The sequence below is a fragment of the Notamacropus eugenii genome, chromosome 3 (assembly GCF_028372415.1).
Source record: "Notamacropus eugenii isolate mMacEug1 chromosome 3, mMacEug1.pri_v2, whole genome shotgun sequence".
In the NCBI taxonomy this organism is placed as follows: Eukaryota; Metazoa; Chordata; class Mammalia; order Diprotodontia; family Macropodidae; genus Notamacropus; species Notamacropus eugenii.
In genome coordinates, this window is record NC_092874.1 from 294,158,002 (window position 1) to 294,182,164 (window position 24,163).

General features: G+C 46.1%; 2 protein-coding genes and 1 pseudogene across 6 annotated transcripts in view; 1 reads left to right on the plus strand and 2 right to left on the minus strand.

The window, feature by feature from the left end:
• Window positions 1-602: 602 nt before the first annotated feature.
• Window positions 603-1,723, minus strand: LOC140532054 (suppressor of hairless protein homolog; annotated as a pseudogene).
• A 1,520-nt stretch (window positions 1,724-3,243) lies between these two features.
• Window positions 3,244-21,839, plus strand: KCTD17 (potassium channel tetramerization domain containing 17). 4 transcript variants are annotated; one of them, XM_072655962.1, is made up of 7 exons: window positions 3,244-3,617; window positions 6,315-6,423; window positions 10,003-10,094; window positions 12,184-12,279; window positions 13,661-13,786; window positions 18,378-18,498; window positions 20,652-21,839. In XM_072655962.1, exons 1-7 carry the CDS (start codon window positions 3,369-3,371, stop codon window positions 20,927-20,929), a joined length of 1,071 nt encoding a protein of 356 aa, XP_072512063.1. In that variant the 5' UTR covers window positions 3,244-3,368; the 3' UTR covers window positions 20,930-21,839. The 4 variants fall into 4 exon arrangements, 3 of the variants coding, with proteins under 3 accessions (XP_072512063.1, XP_072512061.1, XP_072512062.1); XM_072655960.1 differs by having other exon boundaries at window positions 3,326-3,617; window positions 18,710-21,839; XR_011977417.1 differs by having other exon boundaries at window positions 3,327-3,617; window positions 18,378-18,565.
• Window positions 21,840-22,863: 1,024 nt separating this feature from the next.
• The window catches only part of TMPRSS6 (transmembrane serine protease 6), a 47,416-nt gene continuing 46,116 nt past the window's right edge, over window positions 22,864-24,163 (minus strand). For both annotated transcript variants that reach the window (XM_072655958.1, XM_072655959.1), the window contains exon 18: window positions 22,864-23,980. In XM_072655958.1, the coding sequence (XP_072512059.1) occupies window positions 23,822-23,980 (159 nt within the window). In that variant the 3' untranslated portion in view covers window positions 22,864-23,821. The remainder of the gene's footprint in view (window positions 23,981-24,163) is intronic.

Below are 24,163 nucleotides of genomic sequence, written 5' to 3' on the forward strand. Positions count from 1 at the left end.
AAGTGCTTGGAACTTGGTCAGACATCGAAGACACCAAGGTCATCCAATGAATCCTGGGCCATCAACAGTCATCGTGACTTTTATCGTGCCACTAGACTTCCATGACTCAGGAAGACATAGTAAGGCCAATGATTTTGGGAAATTCTGCCTCCCTTAACTTACTTGACTTGTGCGTGAATTGAATTTAAGTGAGACAGAGTTTTGAAAAGTTGTCAGTTGATTAAATCCAATTCATGCACAAGTCAAAGCATTGCCTGTGATATCATTGGTCCTCTTTGAAAATGAAGGATGAACAGCATTGTTTTAATGTCTCTTCTAGTCTAATATTTTAATTTTTTGACTTCTTTATTGTGGCTTCTGCTTTTCTAAATCAGCACTTATAGTAACAGGGCTCAAAGAGGATTGATCAGAATGGGTAGTTTTCCCAAGCAGCCACAAAAGCTTGTTCCATTTTCTCCTTTGCAGCACTGGAGGTCAGGATAAGTCTGAGGCGACCACAGAAGTTAGGAGATGACTGTTGCTGTAGATGATGTCACATTGTTTAGTGTAACTGATATTTGCATGACTTCCCTCACCCTTTGTGTTTAATTCCTTAGTGGCCATTAGACTTGAAGTGACTTGAAGGATTGCTTCTGCTGCATTGTAAAGGTCAGGCTGGTAGAATAGATTATTTCGTCATTACCAACCACAGTTACTAGGACCTGGACAAGCTGACAAACCCACCTCCAGTCTTCTGGGAAGGCAGAAATGTCTGGACAACATAAAGCATGTTCTCTGCACATATGTACATAGTTTTAGCTTCCACAACCCCAAGCCAGATGTGTAAATTTGGAGTGAAATTCTGTCCTGTAAGTTCTAGCACCACCATTCAATTGAAGACTATCTCATAGGTGTTACTGGAACATGGACAGGTCCTACTCCCTCATACAATGTGCATTCTGTCTTATTTGTACTAAGGATTGTCCACAAAGCTCCAACATTTCTCATTTCTTTATTTGGTTTTTGGGAGGCATGGGGTAGCTTGAAATTGGATTATTGTCTCTTTGGAAAGGCACAAATACATTCTTTCTGTATCCTTAAGAAAAGATGAACATTTATGTAGCTGTGACATCGGATCATCTGCATCTAGCATTGTGGTCTGTTCATCAACTTTTGGAATCATCAGCCTTGGGAGTGCCATGCCTGTAACTGAACACACAAGTCTGACAGTCTATCCCTAAAGATATAGGCTCCTCTCACTGTGAATTTTTCTCCTTCTGATTCATTATCATCCGAAAGGTGAATATAAAATTCTCCCCACTATTACGAGGTAGCATGGAAATTCCCTCTTTCTATGTGTAAATACCTGGTGCTGTTTGTGATCGAAGTCAACTAAATAAAGACACTTTTGTTCCTGAAGTTATGCATAAGCCAGCATTTTTCAATGATTAATCCTTTTTTTTTTTTTTACAAGCATTGGAGATGATTTTGATCTGTTTACTGAGGAGCTCACCAATGTCCTCACTGTTGTCATAGAGCAGAGGTGGGGAGCCTTTGACCTTGAGGCTACCTATGGTCTTCTAGGTCCTTGGGTGCAGCCTTTTGACTGAGTCCAAGTTTTGTAGACCACATCCTTTTATGAAGGGGATTTGTTCTGTGAAGTTTGATTCAGTCATAGGGTCACATTGGAGGACCTAGAAGGCCACATGGGGCCTTGAAACCACAAGTTCCTCACCTCTGCCATTGAATATCTTTACAGATGACATGAAATGCTTTCACTTGTCTAAATCAGATACATATAGTATTTTGATTGTGCAATAATTCTTCCCTTCCAAATTCAGCTACTGCATTTTGTGGTCCCTAGTTCCTGCTCCAATAAATGCACATGGTTGAGATTCGTGTTCAGAAGAACCATCATGTTCCATTTGGTCTTTTTTTTCCCTTCCATCCATTGCCCGTAAGATATACACAACGAGGAGAACAAAACCCCCTTTTTTCATTTCCATAAAACTTTTGTGCAGCTTTTACATGAAGGATTAGTACGGTTTCATCACCTCATACCTTTAGATAGTTTCAAATTGCTTCCCTAGTGAGTTGTTAAGATTGGACTGGTCACCAAATTTCCTTCAATGCCATGGTACTTCGAGAACATGTTAAAATGATCCATGACTTGGTACACTTCTGATGCACCTCAAAACACCTCAGCAGTGTATCATACTTCTTTCCTTTGGAGATCATAATGGCTCTGAAGAACTATATAACGTTTCCTTTTCAATGTCTCATACAGAATTTCAATAACTTAAACAGAAGAGAGAAATACATTTTTCTTTGGTGTGAAACCCAATACCACTGGACAAATCAAGCTGATCACCTTATACCTAAGATACCATTCTTTTTGGAGGCTGGAGTCTCAGGAAATTCTGACCCTCTTCTTTGCTCTCCTTCCAAAAATGCACAGCTCAACCACCATGATGTAATGAAATGGTCTAGCACCAGCATAAGAGCGTCAGGCTCTTCCTCCATGACTCCAAGCTGCTCCAGAGAAGATTCCAATTTTTTACCTTTTAAAATGCCCTGAAGTGAATCTACCATTCTCTGTGTTAAGGCTCCTGCCAGTTTTAACATTTTATCATCTTATATTGTTTCTAAAAATGTCCTTTCTAGCTCTTTCCTTCTATGATGTCATCTCTGTCTTTACTTGCCAGAAGCTGCCTGGCACAGAAGTTGAGGATTCCATCCAATCTTTCCCTGGTATGGCCTGAAGGTGATTTGCTGCCTACTTGGCTGGGGGAAAGTAGAAGCGCTTCAGCCAAATTAAAAAATTCCACTGATGCCATCGATGCAATGTTGTATGTGTGTGTGCGTGTGTGTGCGCGCTTGTGTGTATTTAAGATAATGGTGAAACCAAAAGAGTAGCTTGCTAAATTAAGTGGGAGGATGAGTGTAAAGGAATACTTCCTTAGGGAGATTTTTTTTTTTTTTTTGGTGGGGGAGAAAGGTTTAGCCTTTAGGGAAGACTTCAGGGCCTCAGTGTAAAGATCAGCCTAGAGAGGGCTTGACTTTGAGGCCCAGATGAGGTGGGGGTTTGGCTGGCAAGTATCCATCACAGCCAGGATGGCCAAGAGTCAGGCATGAAGACCTCGACTCTAGAATGGACAAAACTGGATGAGGCGGGTAAGGCAAGGACACCACATGGATGAGGTCCTCTTGGGCATCCCTCCTCTCTCCACTTCCAGGTCCCACCTCCCCCCAAGCCCAGCTAATTCAGCCCCCCTCGCTCTGTGCCTCCAGCAAACTACAGCTCCCAGCATCCTCCAGCGCCCAACACCTGCCCAGGGCTCCTCCACTTGGACTGCAGGGGGAGGGATACAGAAGAGGAGCGCAGAGAGATGAGGATGGAAGCGGGTGGGGAAGTGCAGGCGGCGGAGCGGGACCGGGGGCCCCACGCGCCGCCACTTGTCCCCGCGACCGGCCCGGGCGTTGGGGGAACCGCAGCCCGTGCCCCGGGCAGCTGGGGCAAGTGGGTCAGGCTCAACGTGGGGGGCACGATCTTTCTGACCACCAGGCAGACGCTATGCCGCGAGCAGAAGTCTTTCCTCAGCCGTCTCTGCCAAGGGGAGGAGCTCCAGTCTGACCGGGTAAGGCTGGGCCAGCGGGGCTGCGGGTCCGGGCGCTGCTCGCTGTGGGGGCGCGCCTCTGTGAGTGTGCTCAGGCGAACGAGTGTGTGTGTGTGTGTGTGTGTGTGTGTGTGTGTGTGTGTGTGTGTGTGTGTGTGTGTGTGTGTGTTTGGGAGAGGCGCCTCCTTTCTGCCTCCGCAGCCCACAGCTGGGAGCCCCCCTTCTCCCCTTGCCACCCACCCACCGGCCCAGGACAATAACATAACCCCTCCTCCCTTCCTCTTCACTTGAAACCGGAGGCGGGGAATCGTTAGGAAGCCAGGGCTGGGGGCTGGGGTGGGGGTTTGGGGGGAGTGGCATGCTATTTCCTTCTCCATGGCAACCCTGTCCCTGGCAGGAGGCCCCAGACCATTTGGGAGAAAGCAGCTCATTCCTCTTCAAGCTGTTTCCTTCCTCCTTTCCTCCCTCCGCCAACCTCCCGCCCCCCCCCCCCCCCTCACCTCCTCTCCCCCAGAGCTGTTGAGTGGGGAAGGTTCTGAGAGAAAAAGTGAGTAAGTGCATGTGGGAAGGGGCGGGGGTGCGCTTGGGTCCCTTTTTGGCCTTGCCAAACACCTACCAACTCGCAAGTGTCTGAGCTTGGTTCTCCCCAGTTTTTGCAGGGGGGAGGGATGCGGAGGAGGAGTCAGCCTGGGCCAGTGAGCTGCTACAGGAGATCTCGGGCAAAAGATGGAGTAAGGAAGACTTCAGTGATGGGATCCGAATCAGGAAGGAATCTTTAAAGAGCATTAGCGCAGGAGTCGGGGGTCCTGAGTTCCAGTTCCACCTCGGAGGGTAGCTACGGGTGTGATCCCTATTCCAGTCACTTAATCTGCCTGGACCTCACCTTCCCAGTCTGGAGCGGATTGCACTCAGTGACCTCTGAGGTCCCTTCCAGTTCTGATCAGATCATCCAGTCCACCTATCTCTCTCAGTTTTACAGAAGTGGAAACTGAGTCCTCCCTTGGGAAAGTGACTTGCCTAAGATTACACGGATAATTAGTAGCAGAGCCAGGAATTCTAAACCACGTCTGCCCTAGAAGGAGACAGTGGAAAGAACCCGGGAGCAGGAGGCATCAGAACATCCGGGCTGCAGTCCAGGCAAAGTAGATGATCATTGCTGTGACCTTGGGCAAGTCACTCAACCTCTATGTTTCTGTTTCCTCCTCTGTAAAATGGAAATACAGGGAGTACCAAAAGTCTTAGTGTGGTTTTAGGCTTTAACTAAGGCTTAAATGTGAAATGCCTCCTGTATCTCCACCTCTGGGCTCTATAGAAAGGAGTATGTAGGTAAGTAAAGGCAAACTACAAATACAGGGTATCAGGAAGGGTATCATTTCCTCTGAGAATGGAAGTTATAGAAAAGGGCACTGGCTTTGAATCCTGCCTCTTTCATGTATTTGTGATCTTGGGCAAGTCACATACTGGCCTCAGTTTCCTTCATCTGTAAAATGAGGGGTCTGGAATCAGTGAGTTCTAAGGTCCCTTTCAAGACCCCAATTTCAATACTTATGCCTTCCCTGGACCTCCCAGGGAAAAATATTATCCTAGACTCTTTTACTCTTATATGTATCCCCTTTTCTATTCTGACATTGCCACCACACTAGTCCAAGCCCTCATCACTCCACTTCTGGACTATGGTAGTAGCCTGCTACTTGGTATCTGGCTCAAGTCTCTTCTCACTTCAGTCTATCTGCCATTCAAATGTCAAATGGACCTTCCTAAAGTCTAGGTCTGACCACGTACTGCCCCCCCAGCCCCCAGTCAATAAATTGCAGTGGCTTCCTATTATTTCCAGGATCAAATGAGAAGCCTTCATTTGGCTTTTAGAGTCCTTCATGTTTGGACCCCTACCCATCTTTCCATTCTACTTGCACTTTACTCCCCATTGTGCAATCCAGTATAATCCTTCCATCTGACTCTGACTATTTTCTCTGGCTATCCCTCACACCTGCAATGCTCAGTCTCCTGGCCTCCATTCCCTGGTTTCTTACTCTCATCTTCTAGAAGAGGTCTTTCCTGGGCATCCTCAATGCCAGTGTCTTTCCTCTATGATAAGCTCCAATTTGTGCTGTCTAGAACTTGTTTGTACCTAGCTGTTGGCGTGTTATCTCCTCCACCAGATGGAGAGTTCCTTGAGGGCAGTTTGTCCTTTGCCTTTGTATCCTCAGTACTTAGCACAGTGTCTGGCACAGAGGAGACATTTAAAAATGTTTGCTGACTAGACTCTACAGATGGATAACTGAGACAAACTCTGTGCAGAGACCTAGTCTAGGCTAGGCTATTACAGAAAAAGGACCTTAGAAATTATCTAGACCATGTTCTCCATTTGACAAATAAGGCTGCTGAGCCCCAGAGACATGATTTGCCTGTGGTAAGGAAGTGAATTAGGATTGAATTTGACTTCCCGCTGTACCACAGTGGTGCAATTACGTGTGTGTGTATGTGTGTATGTGGTTTGTTTGTGTGTGCCCATGAGAGAGAGTGTGTGTGTGCCCACGTGTGAGTCTGATAGCATGTGAATGTGTGTGTGTGTGTGTGTATGTGTGTGAGCATATATATGAGTGTGCCTTCGATCATGTCACTTTTTAATAGCATTTTCAGGGGGCAGAGGGAGATGGAGAGTCCTGGAAGTGGGAGGGAGGACAGTTACTTTCCTCATCACATCTTTCTGGCCCCTAGGATGAAACAGGGGCATATCTCATAGACCGGGATCCCACCTACTTTGGCCCAATCCTGAATTTTCTTCGTCATGGCAAACTCGTTTTGGACAAGGATATGGCTGAAGAGGGTATGTTTCTAGCAGCCCAGAATTATTTCTTGTTTCTGATTTCCTCCAATCAATACTTGCTCCTGGGCCACTGCTGTATCAATTGGCCTTGGAACCCCAGATCTATAATTAGGAATTTTTGTACCCCAATGTGCATATACTTCACCTCAGACAAGTAGAATGAAAAGTTTTACTTGAGTGGATGATGCGACATTGCCCTGTGGGAAACAGTGAGAGACCTTAGAAAATTACCATGGGCTCCCACTGGGAAAGGGGAAGGGGAACAACTCACCAGAGGACTGCAAACGTCCTCTGTGCCCCCTAAATTTGGTATCCACTCACCCCACTATCTGCTGGAACCTTTGAAAGCCCAAAGTACCCATCATCCCCTAAAATGACTAAGAATTTAAATCCTAGTATTACCTCCCTGGGCAAGCCTTTCCGATCTGATTTCAGGGTCCTATTTCTAGAGTTCAAAGAGACTTGGACCTCACAGGCCAATCCCCTCCTTTTACTGGTAAGGAAACAGAAGCTTATGGAGGTGAAGTGATTTGACTGATATCACACAGATAGGAGTAGCATTGGTGAGATTTGAACCCAGGTTCCCAGACACCCCTCACCTGCCCATCCTCATTGGTCAAAAGTGATCTTGAAAGCCCTTCCAGTTTTCAATCCCTATGAGCCTGGGCCACTCAGAGGAAGCCTAGGCCTAGCCTTGTTCTCTACTTCCATCCCAGAAGGAGCGGCTACTAAGCACCACGCCCCAGATGACTGCACTCCCTGGAGCCCCAGGGCCCAGTGGCCTGGCACTGTCTGGGGATTGAGAAGCCAGCCACAAAGAGAAATATCCAAGACGCCTGGGAGTTTCTGCCTTGACAGACAGCTTCTCCCCATTGCTTGCTTTGCCGGCTTCTTGGGAAGGCAGGTGATGGAGCTAGAACCCCTACAGGGGCCCACCTAGGCTAGAGAATGGGTGGGGATGGGTATGATGGGTGTGGTGGAAGATTTCTTTCTTTACCTTCCAATTTCTCTGTTGGTTTAGAGATTGATTTGAATCCTGGGGTAGGGCAGTGATTGTTGACTCCTCACTTCCCTTTTGCTCTGAATCCTGCCTACCCCTGTCATTATTTGGCTAAATCGGCCCCTACCTAATTACGTATTATATTCCTTAAGGATGCGGGCTAGATGTCCTCCACACAGTAGACAATGATCTTTTGGGGTAGAACTGAATCATGGCTCTCCAAGTGGAAAGGACTTCAGAGGCCCTCAAGCCTGAACCCCCTCTTGAAAGAGGAAGGTTATGAAGCTCAGGGAAATGAGTGGCTTATCCAAGGTCACACAGCTAATAAACATCAGTCTCCTGCAATCTTAAGTTTCAGGCACCTTCTAGATTCCTCTTTTGACAGATGAGTAAACTGAGTCCCAGAGATGTGATTTTTTAGGATTTAGAACAGGGTTAGGTTTTTTTGACCTTTTACGACTCCTTTGGCAGTCTGATGAAACCCAAAGACCCTCTCTGAGAATGGCTTTAAATAATTAAATGAAATGCTACATTTAAGTTAGAAGTTAGTGAAAATAAAGAGGCAATTTTTTTTTCTCCATCTAAGTTCACGGGCCCTCTGAAATCTATGCATGGAGTCCCTGATAAAACCCCTGAGGACTTTAGAAACCATGTAGCCCACTCCATCCTTTTAGAGAGGAGGAAACTGAGGCGTGCTAAGATAAGTGACTTGCCCACAGTCACACATAATAAGAGCTCGCTATTATCTAGTACTTTGATGTTCCCAAAGCACTTTATAAATATTTACTTATCTGAGCTTTACAACAACCCTGTGAGATAGGTCCTATTACCATTCTCTTTTATAGATGGGGAAACTGAGGCAGACAGTGCTTAAATGACTTATCCAAGATCATTAAGTGTCTAAGGTAGAATTGGAATTCTCATCTTCCTGCCTCCAAAGCCAGCATTCTATCCATTGTACCACCTAGTTGCTCTGTAATAAGCAGCAGAAGCAGATTTGAACACCAGGCTTTTGACTACAAATACACTGTTCTTCCCCTACTTCCTTCCTGGATTTAGAGGCACAGAACCTGGGTTCAGATCCTGACCTTACTACTAACTGTATGATCTTGAGCAGGTCACTTAATCACTCAGTTTCCCCCTCTGTAAAGTAAAGGAATTAGACTTGATCATTTGTTCAGTGCATTCCAACTCTAAGTCTATGAGCCTACAAGCTTGTCTTTTTTGTGAGCTGCAGAATCCAGGACAGATGCCTGAGCAGACTCCCTGAGATATCCCAGCATGCCATATTCTAATTATTCTTTATGCACTATATTCTATATATATATGTGTGTGTGTGTGTATGCACATATTCTTTATGCCTACAATCTGAATGGCCCCTTCCAAGTTACTTCTTAGCAAGCAGATTTTTTCTCAGTATAAGGCAAAAATCCCCTAAAGACCAGAACTGTACAAACACAGAAGGGGTTTCTGAGAAAGGTAGCCAAATCTCTTTTCCTCCTTGTCCTCAGTTTCCTCATCTGTAAAATGAGGGTGTTGGACTAGTTGGCCTCAAAAGTCCCTCCTAGCTCTAGATCTAGGATCTTATGATGATTACTTCCTTGGCCCCAGTGGCTTATCACCACACACACACACACACACGCACACGCATGCACACACATGCACACACACACACTCACTCATGTACGCAGGCACATACCTGTAAGTGACTTTTGGGACTCAGGTACTAATCTCAGAGGGAAGAAATGCAAATTGTATCAGGCTGTGCCAACCTCTGTTTACAATGCGCTGCGCTCCTGGGGCAGTTGCCTGGGGCGGTCCCAATCTCCCTGTCTCAGCCCAGAGAGAGCCAACTGGGACTCCTTCATGAGACTGGAAGGAGTTACTGCTGCTGAGCTACGCCCCAGGGTTGAGAAGGCTCTGAATGGGGCTCCAGTGCCTACCTTCCTTGCTCCTAGGGTGGGAAGTAGAAAGAGCCTTTATCTCTTATCACTAGAGCTTTTAAGAAGGGGCTGGTGACCACTTGTCAAAGACATTGTAAGGAGGATTCCTATTCAGTTTGGGGATGAGCTGAATGAACTTGGGGATCCCTTCTAGTGCTGAGATTCTACGTCTGGGCCTTGTAACTTACTAGCTGAAAAACCTCCCATTTTCCCTTTATTTGTCTGACCTTCAGTTTCCTTACCTGCAAAATGGGTATAATTCTTGCACTGCCAGACTTGTTAAGAAGGCATCACAGAAATGTGAGTCATCCGATGATCTCAGAAGCTAGAGCTGGAAAAGACCTCAGAGAGATCATCAAGTCTACTCCTCTCCTTTGACACAGGAGGAAACTGAGGCTCAAAGAGGAGAAATGGCTCACTCAAAGTCACACAGCTAGTGTGGGATTTGAACCCAGACCTCTCTGAAAGTTTTAAAAAAAAAATTGAATAACTATATTCCAATGTACTTGGTTTCCATTATAATCCTATGTATTTTATTTTCTTCATTTAGAAAAACAATTATTCCAGACTGCCCTGACTCCCCTGGGAAGGAGAGTTGGGGCAGCAGTCACTGATCACTGTCATCTCTTCTTCCAGGGGTTCTGGAGGAAGCCGAATTCTATAACATTGGCCCCTTGATTCGGATCATCAAGGACCGACTGGAGGAGAAGGACTACACGGTGACTCAGGTAGGTCAAGGGAAGAAATAGAGGGAAAGGAGAAAGAGATTAAAGTGTGTGTGTGTGAGTGTGTGTGTGTGTGAGGGTGTGTGTGTGTGTGAGGGTGTGTGTATGAGAGTGTGTGTGTGAGTACGTATATGCGTGTGAGTGTGTGTGTGTGTGAGGGTATGTATGAGTGTGTGTGTACGGGTGTGTGTGTATATGAGAGACAGAGTGTGTGTGTGTGTGTGTGGTGTTATTCCTATCAAATTGCTGAAATTGTCTATCTTTGGGATGAAAAGCCACCCTATAATGGGCTCTGGGAGGTCCTTGGCATATCCAGAGGAGCCAAGTTTCCAGAAAACAAAAGGCCCTTGGCTTGGGAGCCAGAATATCGAGCTCAAATCTAGTCCTGATTTGGCTTTTACCAACTGGGGGTGAATTGAAGCCAAGTCCCTGCTCCTGCCTGAGATTCAGTCCCCACAGGTGAAGCTTGAGTCTATCAATCAATCAATAAGTATTTATTAAGGACCTGCTGTGTGCCAGGCACTATGGATACCAAAAGAGGCAAAAGACAGTCCTTGCCCTCAAGGAGCTTACAAATGAATCAGGGAGACAACACACATACAAATCTATAGAACAAGCTATATGCAGGATAAATAGGAAATAATTCTATAGGGAAGGCGCTGGGTTAAGAGGAGTCATAATAACAGCTGTCTCTCCCTACTTTACAGGGAACATGCTATGATTATGATAACAAAATGGTATAGACTTTCATTCTGGGCTGAACGTTGGGGATAAGAAGACAAAAATTCCTGCCTATCCTAGATGGGGCCATGTGCTTTGGAAGTAAAGAGAACACAGCCTAGACTTGGCAATGGGAGATCTGGGTTTGAGTTCTCAATTTGCCTCTAGATAGAGGGGTGACCTTAGGCAAGTCACTTCTCCTGGGCTTCAACTTCCTCATCTGTAGAATGAGAGAGTTGGATGTCTGATATTCCTTCCAGTTCTAGAGCTATGATCCCATGTAAGACCCTCAGCAAGGTGATTAACCTTCCTGGGCCTCAGTTTCCTCATCTGTCCAATAAAAGGGCTCAGCTGGAATGATCTGTAGCTCTATCTATGATTATGAATCTAGAATGTAATGATTATAATATTACTCTGTGCCTTGAGGAAGGAGTAGAAGCAGCCCTTGGGCCTCAGAGGCAGACTGATGAAGGAGGGGAAAGGATAGAAAGAGACGTCCTGTTACATGTGTGTGCCAGTGTGGACGTGTGAGAATTCTGGCTGTGTGACCTCAGCCAAGTCATGCTCTAGACCTCAGTTTCCTCATCTGTAAAATGGAGGGGCTAGACTGGATGGTCTATTAGGTCCAAGATGGCTCCTGGGAGGAAAGAAATGAGCCCAAATCTCTCTATAGGAGAGGTGGAGGTGGAGAGAAATTGGAAGCAGCCTCTGAACCTCAGGGTTTCATTTGGAAGGCAGAAGAGTCACTGGAGAAAGGCACTATTCTTCTAGGAACAATGTCCCAAACACCTCTAATGGACACTAGATTGGGAGTCAAGAGACCAAAGCTCACATCCTGGCTCAACCAGGACCTTGGGCTCTGTGACCTTGGGCAAGTCACTGCCTTATGTGGGCCTCAGCTTCCTCATCTAGAAAATGGGAACTACATAGAATTGTTACAGTAACTGAGTGAGAGGATGGCTATCATGTTGATCATGGCATTAATGACAGCTGACATTTACTTAGTGCTATGAGGTTTGCAAAGTGCTTTTACATGTGTAATCTCAGTTGAGCCTCATGTAGTGCAGGCATTTTAAAACTGTATTTTATAGGTTTATAGGAGCATAGTCTGTGAGCTAGAAAGAAACTCAAGAGGCCATCTATTCTGATCACTTTATTTTACAGATGAGGAAATTGAGGCTCAGAGGTCAGTGACTTGCCTAAGGCCACACAGGTAATATGTAGGATTTGAACCCTCTCCAAATCCACCATTCTTTCCTTTGCATTATGCTATCTTACTCCATGTTCTCCTTCCTTCCCTAGGCAAGAGTTGCCAGTTTCTATCTCTGTGCCATCCCACATTTCATTAATACCTGCTTCTTCTCTCCCCTAGGTGCCTCCTAAGCATGTGTACCGAGTATTGCAATGTCAGGAGGAAGAGCTCACTCAGATGGTCTCCACCATGTCTGATGGTTGGAGGTTTGAGCAGGTACAGCAGGGCTGGGGAGGGACACAGGGCAAAATGGAGATAGGTGAGGGGTGGAATATGTGCTTTTAGGAATTGAACAGAAAGGCCAGAAGGTACCCTCATAGAGTTTACTTGGGGAATATGAGAGAGAGAAAGGGAGAGGGGTGGATGAGATGGATGGTAGATAGATGAATGGATAGGTAAATGGATGGATGAATGCCTAGAAATACAACTGATGGGTGGATAGATAAATAGGATAGATAGATGGGTAGGTAGATAAATGGATATTATATATATATACATATACATATATATATGAGAGATAGATGAATGGATAGATATATAGCTGATGAATGGATAAATATATAGATGGATGAATGAATGATAGATGGAAAAATAGATACATAGGATGAATAGATAGATAAAGATGAATGGATAGATGGATAGGTGAATGGATAGATGGGTGGCTAGATAGATAAACAGACAGATATGATAGAAAGTAGAGTATGATAAAGGCAAGGCTTAGAAAAAGTATTATAAGGATTATGAGTAGGGAAAGCTTACTACTCACTGAGGATCTCAGGAAAGATTCCTGAAAGAAGGGACACCTGAGCTGGATCTTAAAATAAGAGAAAAAAATTCAATCTGGGCAAAGAAAGCACTTTCTAGGAATGGGAAAGGTTGGCTTGCCCAAATGTGATAGAGGGTAAGAAGAGACAAGAAAGTAGCTACTCATCCTGTTGGACTGGAATTTTGGTTTGTGAAGGAAAGGTGAGTTGAAGCCAGGTTTCATGGAACTTCAAATTGCCAGACCCAGAAGTTTGCCATTTATCCTAAAAACACTAGGGACTCACTGATGGCTTTTGAGCAGAAGAGTCACCACATTGGTCATGTGCCTTGCAAAGTTGACTTTGGTACCTTGTATGAAGAATAGACTGTTGTTAAAGATTACTGTTGGGGATACCAAAATAAAATAATAGCACGGTCCTTACCCTCAAAGAGCACATATTAAGATTTTTACCTAAATTTTTTATCCCCCTTAATGCTTAGGACAGTGTGCTGCTCCTAGTAGGCCCTTAGTAAATGTTTATCAAAGAAATGAATAGTGGTTGGCCCACATGCCTGCTATACAGAGGCAAACTAGTACATGGGATGCTGACTTGAGTCAGGAGAAGTGAGTTCAGCTCCTGATTCCACTATTATTTGCCATATGTTACCTTGGGCAAATTACACCACCTCTGTGTTTCTACATTTCCTTGTCTGTAAAATGAGTGTAATGACACTTGTACTACTGATCCTGCTGGGTTATGTGGGATGAGGAAATAACCGCATGTTTTAGGATCAGTAGTGGCAGTCTCATTGTTATTGTTATCTGAAATTTTTCCATACTCTTCCTTCCTAGCTGGTGAACATTGGGTCCTCTTATAACTATGGGAATGAGGACCAGGCAGAATTCCTGTGTGTCGTCTCCAAGGAGCTGTATAACTCTCCCAATGGATTGAGTTCAGAGCCCAGCCGGAAAGCCAAGGTGAGACCCAACTTACAGGCTGACTCTTTCTGCCCCACTGAGATTCTCCTTCTCTTCCCCTTCTCCTAGCCTGTTATTCCTGTTTCTTCTGTCTTCACCCTTCCTGCTCTGGCATCCATAATGCTCCATAGTCACAGCCATCCCATCCCATGCTGTGCTCCTATCTGTGAGCGCATCCAAATTAAGCAGGCTCAAGCAAGGTTAGTTGTTGGATGGAGGCTTGGCCAGGTGTAACAGAGGCTATGGTGAGTGTAGACTCCTTTTCTGGGCTGAGTGATGGGGTCCCAGGGCTTAGATCTGGAAGGGACCTTAGGGAACCTTAAGTCCACACACTAGGAGATCTGATGTGACCTGGTACATGGTAGTGCTGGAGTCTAGCCACAAGGAGACATGGCATTATGAACTGGGCAGTGGGATGGGTTTTGGTCTCAACTTAGGACTGTGAGCAGCCAGGAGAGTTGGGTTTTAGTTCCCTTTCTCCAAACTGAGCAAATCATTTCAACTCTCAAGGTGTCATTTTCTTTATTGGATTTAGATCCCTATGATTCCTTCCAGCTCTGACATTCTCTGGTTCTATTTGATAGATGAGAGCCTATAAAGATAGTCTTATAGCCACAAGGATCCCCTTGGCCTAGCTGTGGCTTCCTAGGTGAGGGGTTTAGAGTCTGTAAGGAGTGAGCTAGGACCTGAATAATTGAGTCTTTTCCTTTCCTAAGTATCCCCTGCTGGTTGGGTGACATTAAATGGATCCTCAGGGAAGTGCTGGCTGGCTGGGGATGCCTTTAGCTCATCGCAGCATGAGCACCTGCCTTGGGGAAGCCAGCCCTCCTTCTTCATCTGATAGAAACAGCTTCCTTCTCTCTGCTGGGTTCAAGCTTTTGTGTGGCCCTCCAGCTAGCCCTACAGGCTGAACCCAAGGCCATCTGACTTTTTCTGGAAGCCTCTGGGTGGAGGTGGCATTTTTTTGGATTCCTGAAGGGAGGGGTCAGAGAACCCTAGATAAAAAGGATGAGTTGAGATGGTGCATAAGAGCTGATAGATTCCAGTGGGAAGACAGGCTGACCTTCTCATGTCTAAAGCAGAGTCTTTTAGTAAGGGGAGGTGTTTTGGAAGGAGAGAGATGGCTGTGTGCTCTTCCTTTTGGTGGCCTGTTCTCCTATGAAGTAGAGGTCTTTTTGTCTGTTCGTCTGCCCCTATTGTTATCTCTCCCATGCTCCATTATGGTAATGTCCTCTGTGGTTTCTAAAGCCTTGACAAGTATGTGCTGACCAATTTATTGATTCCAAAAATTGGAGCTGTCCTCGTGTAGAATGAGCTGTTTTGTGAAGTAGTGAATTCCCCATCCTTGAGGGAAGTGGGGAGATCTTTCAAAGGGTGAATGGAGGATCATAGATTTAGATGTAGCATTGAACTTAGAGGCCCTCTAAATGCAACTATCCTACTCTCCCATTTTACAGATGAGGAAACTGATGCTAAGGGAATATTATAGGATCATGGTTCTTGAGCTAGAAGGGACTTCTTAGCCCTCCAGTCTGGGTTAAACCAGGGTCTGTGAATTTGTTTTTAAAAAATATTTTGAACACCAACTATCAGTATAATTGGATTCCTTTGTAATTGTATGTAATTTGTTTTATGGTTTTGAAAAGATCACTCTGAGAAGGGGACTGTATTCTTCACTGGCATGGCAAACAGATCCATGACACAAAAAGTCTAAGAATCCCTTTTTTACAGATGAGGAAACTGAGGCTCAGGGAAAGGATGTAACTTGCTTGATGTCACACAATTAGTAAGTATCTGAGGAGGGATTTGAACTTAGGCCTTCCTGACTCCAAATTTTACATCATCTACCACTCTCCGGTGCCTGCAGAGGTACACATTAGGAAGAGTGCTGTAAAGCAATGGCAAAAACTTGAAGCCAGGAGGCAGAGGACAAGGTTGAGGTATCACTTGTGCTCTTTGCTCATCAGGTAATCTTGGAAAGTTTCATTTCATTTCTAGATTCTCAGTTTCCTTCTGTGTAAAATGTGAGGATCTGATTATATGTGAGCATTTCCATCTCAAAAATCCAGAAATATTACCCATCAGGGCTTGATTTATAGTTTGTGAATTGTCCAGACTTAAGAAAATAATGGAGAGAGAAAAATTAATGCTTATTAATTGTGTCAGGTATACATCCCTCTACACCCAACATTAGCCAGCATGTTTCTAGGTTAGATGGTTCACATGGGGCTCTGAGGCCCCTTCTGCCCGCAAGATCTAGGCCTCTGGGATCTTGATCCTAGTTCACCCCACACATCCCTTATTTTCTGGATGAGGAAAGCTGAGATCACAGAAGAAAAAGCATTTATTAAGTCCTACTGTGTGACTGTTAAAGTGCTAAACTAGTGCAGAGCTGGAAATTGAACTTTAAGTGTGTCTTTCCTGAGGACAGTGCCAAGAAATGCGGAGCACAGTGGTGTGGGTCCCAGATGCCCAGGTCTACCAGGAAGCCATATTTCCTTTGATTTTCACTACCTCTTTATTACAGAGGGAGCAAGGTTGAGTGGAGGTCTGGAAACCAAGTCCCTTTCTAGGTTGGTGGGGTACCTATCCTCCTGCCAACCCCCACTCCTATCCCATGCATGTCACTAGCTTTTCTTAAAACTATACTTTTTAAAGTACTAGAGGAGTTAGATGGGGCAATGAATAGAACTCTGGAACTAGACTCAGAAAGACTTCAATTCAAGTCCAGCCTCAGACACTTACAAGGTGTGTGACCCTGGGCAAGTCACTTAACCTCTGTTTGCCTCAGTTTCCTCATCTGTAAGATAGCAATAATAATAGCACCTACCTCCCAGGGTTGTTGTGAGAATCAATTTTAAAGCACTTAGCAAACCTTAAAGCTATTTTTACTATTATTATTAATAAATCTAAATTTATTATTATAATATTACAATATTTGTATCTTATATTATTATCTTATTACATAAAATGATATAATATTTATGTGTTATTATAATTCTATAGGAGTAGTAGGTGGCACAGTGGATGGAATGCTGGTCCTGGAGTTAGGAAGATCTGAGTTTAAATTTGACCACAGACACCTACTAGATGTGTGACCCTGAGCAAGTCATTTCACTGTATTTGTCTTTCTTCCTCATTTGTAAAATGAGCTGGAGAAGGAAATGGCTGAAACCACTCCAGTATCTTTGCCAAGAAAATCCCAGATGGGGTCAAGAAGAGTCAGATACAACTAAAAATCTACCAAATGGCAACATTACATAAATGACAATTATTAGATAATTTACGTTATAACAATATATGGTTATAATTATCATAATATTTGTATCACATTATTAGAATTACATAAAATTATACTATTTATATTAGAATTATATGAATTATAGTATTTATATATTATAATTATATACATTAGAATATTTATAAGTATATAAATTAGAATTATTATGCCATTTCTATATTATCACCATTATATACACTATAATATTTATATTGTATATTAGAATTATATGAAATATAACATTATGATATTTATATAGTCAATTATAATCTATTACATCTAAAAATTTAAATTTTTAATGGACCTGCTGTTGCATCAGTATTAGGTAAGGAACTCCTATTCATGTACATCAGCTACATATATTCCTAAAGAATTACCTGGAACACTGAGGAGTTAAATGACTTGCCCAGGATCATACATATGATCCAGAGGCAGGACCCAGACCTTCCTGGCTTGGAAGCCAGTTCCCCATCCACTATCCCACAATGCCTGGGATAGGTATAAAAGAATGGGCTATTCTGGAAAGAAGCCTGGATTTGAGGTCAGGGGCCCTGGGTTCAAACCCTTGTTCTTTTCTCCTGGGCCTGAATTTCTGTGAATCCCAGTGGCCTGGTTCCTCCCAGTTCAGAATCCTTTGGTCCTTCTCTTGCCCAGATGACTTAGAAGGTCCCTTCCCGTCTCAAAATCCTATATTTCAGGTTGTCTCTAAAGACAGGAACCCATAGAAATGGGTTGAAGGACTGACAAGCGTATTTGTTTTAGAGTTGGAGGATCTCAGCTCCCAGCTCTTGACATTTTCTCTCATCTCTCTGACGGTGGGCAAGTTCCCCGGGCCTCAGTTTCCTCCTCTGTAAAACAAAGTGACTGGAGTAGACAGAAGTCCCTTCCAGCTCTGAAGTGAGGACTTTTATAGACCTATGACCTCTCTAGGCCTCAGTTTCCCCATATATAAGATAAAAGAATTGGACTGAATGACCTTTAGAGTCTCTTTTAAATTTAGGTTTGGGATGCTTTGCTTTCTCTGTGCCTCAGTTTCCTCCTCTGTCAAATGGGGAAGGGGGGTCCTTTTCTGCTCAGAATCCTCTGATTCCCTCTGACTAATCCTTTTTCTCTGACCCTGAGGGATCCCCTTCCACAAGTCTAGGCAGGGTGTGGGGGGAGAAGAGGCAGATGTAGCCCCTGCCTCCCCTCCCCTGGAGCTTTATTTAGCAGACTTCTGCAGCCCTCGAAGCCCCCAGTCTCGGGAGCTGTGCTCACGCACATTTCAAGTGTCTCCACTCTTTCTTCCCTGGGTCCGGCCGGCTGGGACAGAGCACGGAGGAGGATCTGGAGGAGGAAGAGCGGCAGGAGGAGGAGGAGGAGGAGGAGGAGGAGGAGGTTGTGCAGGTGGATGAGGTGCAGGTGGAACCCGAGGCAGATTCGGACGAGAAAGGTGCAGCAACCCCCTGAGGAAAATGATTTTAGTAAAAGCCTGAGCATAAAGCCACCTGTCCCTTCTGGTGAGAGTCCATCGGAGGTAGCCGCCGAGCTGTGCTGGGTGCCGGGGGGTGCCGGGTACAGCCCCTCATCAGTTCAGCCCCTGCCCCCGGGCGCTGGTCATAACCATCCCTTCTCTTGCTTTGTTTCTGTTTTTGTTTTTGCAGTGCAGCTGTCTCGGGATCGTGCTCATTCTCTCCCCTTCTCGCCGTCTCATCTTCCTCCGCTTGTTCCTCTCTCTCCTCCTGAAGGGTCCATCTCATCTCCACCCACTTCTGCCTCCTCCTGGATCTCATCTGCTCCCTGCTTCCTCTCTCTCACCTCTTGCCCCTGTTTCCTCTCTTCCTACTCCCCCCTCCTGAGGGGTGCTCACACCATCAGTGCCCCCCCAGGGCAGGGTTCCTCCAACATCGATGTCCAGGGCAGCTCAGTGTAATCCCAAAGCATGGGATTTGGAGTCAGAAGACCTGCGTTCAAATCCCAGCTCTGAAAAAATGGAGTTGGACTACATGACCTCCAATGTCCCTTCTATCTCTAAATCTAGAATCCTATGGACTCAGGCATGTCTATTTCCCTCTCTGAGCCTATGTTTCTTCACCTGTCCAATCCGTGGGTTGAGCTAGATCACCTTTAAAGACCTTTCCAGTTTTGGATTTTCTCCCTCTAGAGTCTTCCTTGTCCTGGCTGCTTCCACACTCTCTAGAGAGGAATTTGGCCTCCTCACCACTTTGCCCAGGCCTCCTCTTCTAGCCTCCGTCTCAGGACTCTGCTCTGTGAACTGCATCACCCCAACCCCACCCCACCCCGGTCCTGAGAGGGCCCCACCCTCCTCCCGAGATCACTTCTCCTCCTTTCAGGTTCCTCTCCGCACACCCTCCCAAGCCTGACAATGAGCTCCGTTTGAGGGACTCCTATCCTATCCCTCTCTTGCAGAGCTCCCAATTCCTGGATTGGGCAACGATGGGGGTGTGAGGGGAAGGGGACTTGCCTTCTACTCCTTTGACGACATCTAAGCATTTTGGGAGGGGGGTAATTTTTTTTTTTAATTTTCTTTTTTCTTGGTGCATCTCCATGGTGATCTGGGCTTCGAAGATACTAGAGGAGAATGAAGATGGGGCTGGGCAGGTGGGGTGGGAGAATAGAGACCTGAACACACTTGCTTAGATGTGGCAGGGACTGGATAAGAGGGAGAGAGAAGAGAGAGGAGAATGGTGAGAAGAGAGACCCAACAATCCAGGTGGCTCCAGGTCCCCGAGCTTCCTCCCGAGAACTTCCCAGAAACCATCATCATATCTTCTCCTCGCCCTTGGCATTGAGCCTCCAATTGGAACATCCTACCTTGGGGACAATGAGATCCTTTCTCCAGGCTTCTCAGATTAAAGTCTGAGCTCAGTATCGCAGATCTAGGCAGCCTCAGGCGGCCTTGGATAGAAAGAAGAGGAGGTCCTAAATCCCTGGTGGGAAAGGCAATGAACTTGGCGTCGGGTGGTGGGGGAGGGCCTGGTTTGACTCGGCCACTGGCCAGCCCAGGCCAAGGTGCTTCCCCTCTTGGGGACTCAATAGCTCCATTAGCAAAGGGAAGGCAGTGATTGGACTCCTGGTGCTAATAGGCGGGGCTTTCTCCCCTCCCTTGGACTTGGAAGGTTGGGTTGTTTTCCTGGCCTCAGGCCCTAGAACCTAATCTGCATAAGAAAAGAGGGCCAAGCTCGGAGGGTGGAGGTGGGAGGGGAGGAGGAAGAGATGAAGGGGAAGAGACCTGAAGGGGAGGGGATGTAAAGGGGAAAGGATTAAGGGCCATTCGGAGGGACTCCCTCCAGCCTCTTCATTCTTTCATTCCTGGGGCCAAGGCTGGAATTCGTGGGCCCTAGTCCAGCTTTCCGCCTGTCTCCCCAACATTTCCATCCTCGGCCTGATATCTACCCTTTGAGACAATGAATGTGACTCACCTGCTCTCTTCTCTCTCTCTCCCTCTCTCCATTTCTATCTCCTATTCTCTACCACCAACCTGGCCCCCCTGCACCACCCTCCCTACTCCCACTCCTGCACGTCCCCCCACTCACTTCCTACCCCTCTCCCATCCTCTGTCTCCCAACCCCTCTTATTTTTTAGCTGTTACAAGCCAGAGGCTCCCAGATGTGAGAACATTGATCATCTTCCGGGAATTTTTGTTTTCTGTTCTGAAATCTTTATTTTTGTACTGTGGCCTGCGGCAGCGTTCCTGGGCTGAAGCAGATTGCCCCGTCAGTTACCCTCATCCCTCTCCTTTCCAGGCACTCCCTCTGGTTCCTTCTCCCCCCAAACCCAGGAGATGGCACAGAGTATTCACTTTGGTTGGTCAGGCCGGGGTAGGGGCAATTGAGATGGGGATTTTTACATTTCAGCAGTGATGCCATGAGGGCAGATATCCAGGCTCCTGGGCAGGGGACCTTCTCTCCTTCCCTTGGGAAAAATGATGAAATAGTGTTTGGTTTCCAGGGCCCACAACTCCTTCCCAGTTCTGTACCCATTCATCAGGGAGGAAAAATATGCGGTTACCTTACTAAGGTGGGCTCAGTAACATCACCTCCAGCCTTTAGTTTCCTTGCCTGTAAATTGGGGCTACTAACCCTTGCCTTGCCTACCTCACAGGGCTGTTGTGAGGATAGAATGAGCTAATAATGTATGAAAATATTCAGAGGAACTATTGATGTGAGTTGTTCTTATGGCCTGTCCCAAGGGGATTAGCTTCACCCCTCCCCCCCGCAAAATGTTTCTCAGGGAGACAATGGAATTTAACTCCAAGGAATGTGTCATGAATGGTGGAGTTTCAGGCTTTGGTGGGAAGACATTTAGATGGGGGATAAGCCTCAGAAATAAAGACAGATCTGTCCTGGGGATCTCTCATCTTCCTTCCCTTCTACTTCATGGTGGTACCCTCCGATAGAAATGTAGGGGGAGAATCAGGCTACCCTCTGCAGAACTCAGCCTCTGCCCCCAGTTTGCCACCCACGGACATGTCCAACTGACCCTTTTCTCATTCTGCAATAATCCCCACCCTCTCCTGTGACTGCCCTCCTCTCTCAGACTGTTCCAGTTAGAAGAAAGAAGACCATGTTAGCATATCTTGGGTGCCCTTGAAGGAGGGTGAAGGAAGGTGAATTGAGGCACCTCATCCTGACCCTCAGAATTGGGATGTGGGACTGAATCAGTGAGAGTGTGACCCTAGGGAGATGCCCCTCTGTATCCTGGGGACTGAGTGGTGGGCTTCACAACTGTGTTGGATGCAGCCTTGTTAATAAAGCCTTGATAGAAACCTCAGGATCCTTTGACTCACTTTTCTCCTGGGGAGGGATCAGGTCAGGGAAAGGAGAGGAGGGTGCTTGAGTTCAAATACCAGCTCTCCCATTGCTGGAGGAACCTTGGACCCCTTCCTCTCTCTATTCTTCTCCATCTCTCCAATGAGGGGGCTGGACTAGAGACCTCAGATGCCATCTGATCCAATTCCCTCATTGGACAGATGGGGAAACCAAGGCCTAGAGCATAATGACTTGCCCAAGGTTATGCCAGAAGAAAGTGGAAGAGCTGGGATTGGAAGCTTTGGCTGCAAATCCAGGGTTCTTTCCATTGCAACATCACGGCCCTGCTTTCCATTCTATGATTCTTGGACTCCACAGCGAGAATGGGCATTTTCCCAGTGGCAGTGGTAGAACCCACCCTGTTCCTTTGGGAGAGAAGGGGTAGGGGGAGAGGGAGAGGCTGTAAGCCCAACCCTGGGCATTCAGCCTAAGGACTTGGGCTCATGGCTCCTGATCTTGTTTGCCCTAACCTCATCAAGACCAGGCCCTTCCAGAGGTCACAGGACTGGGGATCATTCCATCCTCCTAGCATGTTTTAAGGTTGTCCCCTCAATTATTTGCTGCTAAGCAGAAGAGCAAGGGGAAAGAAATCCAAGGCTAGCTGGAGGGAACACTCTTGATCCACCTGTTTTGGATACCATCCCAGCAGCTGTTTGCAGGTCCTTAGGTCACTGCTTTGGCATGGCGATGTGTTCCAACATTGGATTTTGAGTCAGTGGACCAGAGTTCCAATACTTCCTATGTGACCCTGGGTGAATCACTTTCCTTTGCTCTGGGTCTCAGTTTTCTTCCAATCAACCAAGCATTTATTAAGAACCTACTATATGTTAGGCACTAAGAAATAAGTCCACAAGGAGTTTATATTCTATCCTCTATAAACAGAGGGGGTTGGGAGAGGCCATCTATAACATTCCCCTTAACTCCAAATCCAGTCTAGGATCCTATAATTTTGGAGAGAAGGGTCAGTAAAAACTGGACTCAGTGGGTTCTTAAATCAGATTTATTCTGGGTCTAATCTCAGAGGGTGACTTTCCTTATGCCTCCCTCTTGGCCAAGGGGGTAGTGAGAATTGGAGGTGGGGAGAAGTCAGAGAAGGTTTGAGGTGCGAGATGTTCAGGTGAGGAGTAGGGAGGTGGAGGAAATCTTCAGGGCTGGAAGCCTCTTTTCCTCTTTGGCTTGTGAAAAATCCCTATAGGTTAGGATGGGAGCTGGAGCTCCTTTAATAGCTGTGGGTGTGAAGTCCCTATCCCCAGCTTCCCTGGCATCTCTACTCAGGTACTTTCTCACCCCCAAAGCAAAGAGGCTTGTCCTGTCATGTCCGTAGGGGCTTGTTCTTGAAAAGCCATTGGTTTTAACATTGACTGAGAGGAAGGACGCTCTCTGGGAATCTTTTGTCTCAGGGGAAGCCCCTGGGATTTGAGCTTCTGTCTACTGTATGTCCAGATCAATTTCCCCATTCAATTGGACCTGCCAAAGGGGTCCAGGCTGGGGTGGCCTCTGAGAGTTGATGAAGGGTTAAAGCCCAGAGAAGAATGGGAGGAAAGGGCAGTAGAGGACTGGGATCATAACCAGCCTAGTGGGCCTTTGGCAAGGATACTGCCTGCTGATGTTTGGAGGGAAGGTTCCTTCACCACCCAGATGTCATTAGGGCCTGTCCAGGTCAATTCCAAAGCCAAATCACATCTTTGCATTCCTTGTGGTGGGGCAAAGAAGCAGGTAAGAAGAGTCTCCCAAAAAAGCAGAGCAGTAAGGAATGTAGAGCAAAGTAGATGGCCTCAGTCTCACCCCTCCCTGGAAAACCTCAATTCTCCCACCAGCTGGATAGAAGCACCCATAGCCCTCCACAGAGGAGAAGCAAAGCGAGTCAGAGGAGGGCTTCTGAGCTCTTGGGTGGGCTTTAGGCCATTGGGTGACCCAGAGCTGGTCCAGACAGATGCAGCATCTTCAGGACAGAGCCTGTTGGATCCAGCCCATCACCCGAGTGATCCTGGTATAGACTCCAAAGTAGTTGGGTCTGCCACACCCCAGGCCCCAGCTCACCAAGCCAGCCAGGAACCACCGACCACTAGACTCCTTGCAAACCAAGGGGCCTCCTGAGTCACCCTAGAGGGAAGAAACCATCAGGACACAGAGGCATTAGCTTAGAGTCACCCATGGGTTCTGGTTGTTAGAAGATTAATGCTTATAGCTAACATGTATAACACTTTGAGATTTAGAGAGGACTTTACATATATTCTTTTCACTTTACATACATTACTAAGTATATGTAGGTATGTCATATATTTT

Bases quoted from the DNA above. Each gene is read 5' to 3' on its own strand.
- KCTD17 (XM_072655962.1), top strand. From the start codon at position 3,369: ATGAGGATGGAAGCGGGTGGGGAAGTGCAGGCGGCGGAGCGGGACCGG. The intron at 10,095-12,183 runs GTAGGTCAAGGG...TCTCTCCCCTAG, and splicing joins AGGACTACACGGTGACTCAG to GTGCCTCCTAAGCATGTGTA. The intron at 12,280-13,660 runs GTACAGCAGGGC...CTTCCTTCCTAG, and splicing joins ATGGTTGGAGGTTTGAGCAG to CTGGTGAACATTGGGTCCTC.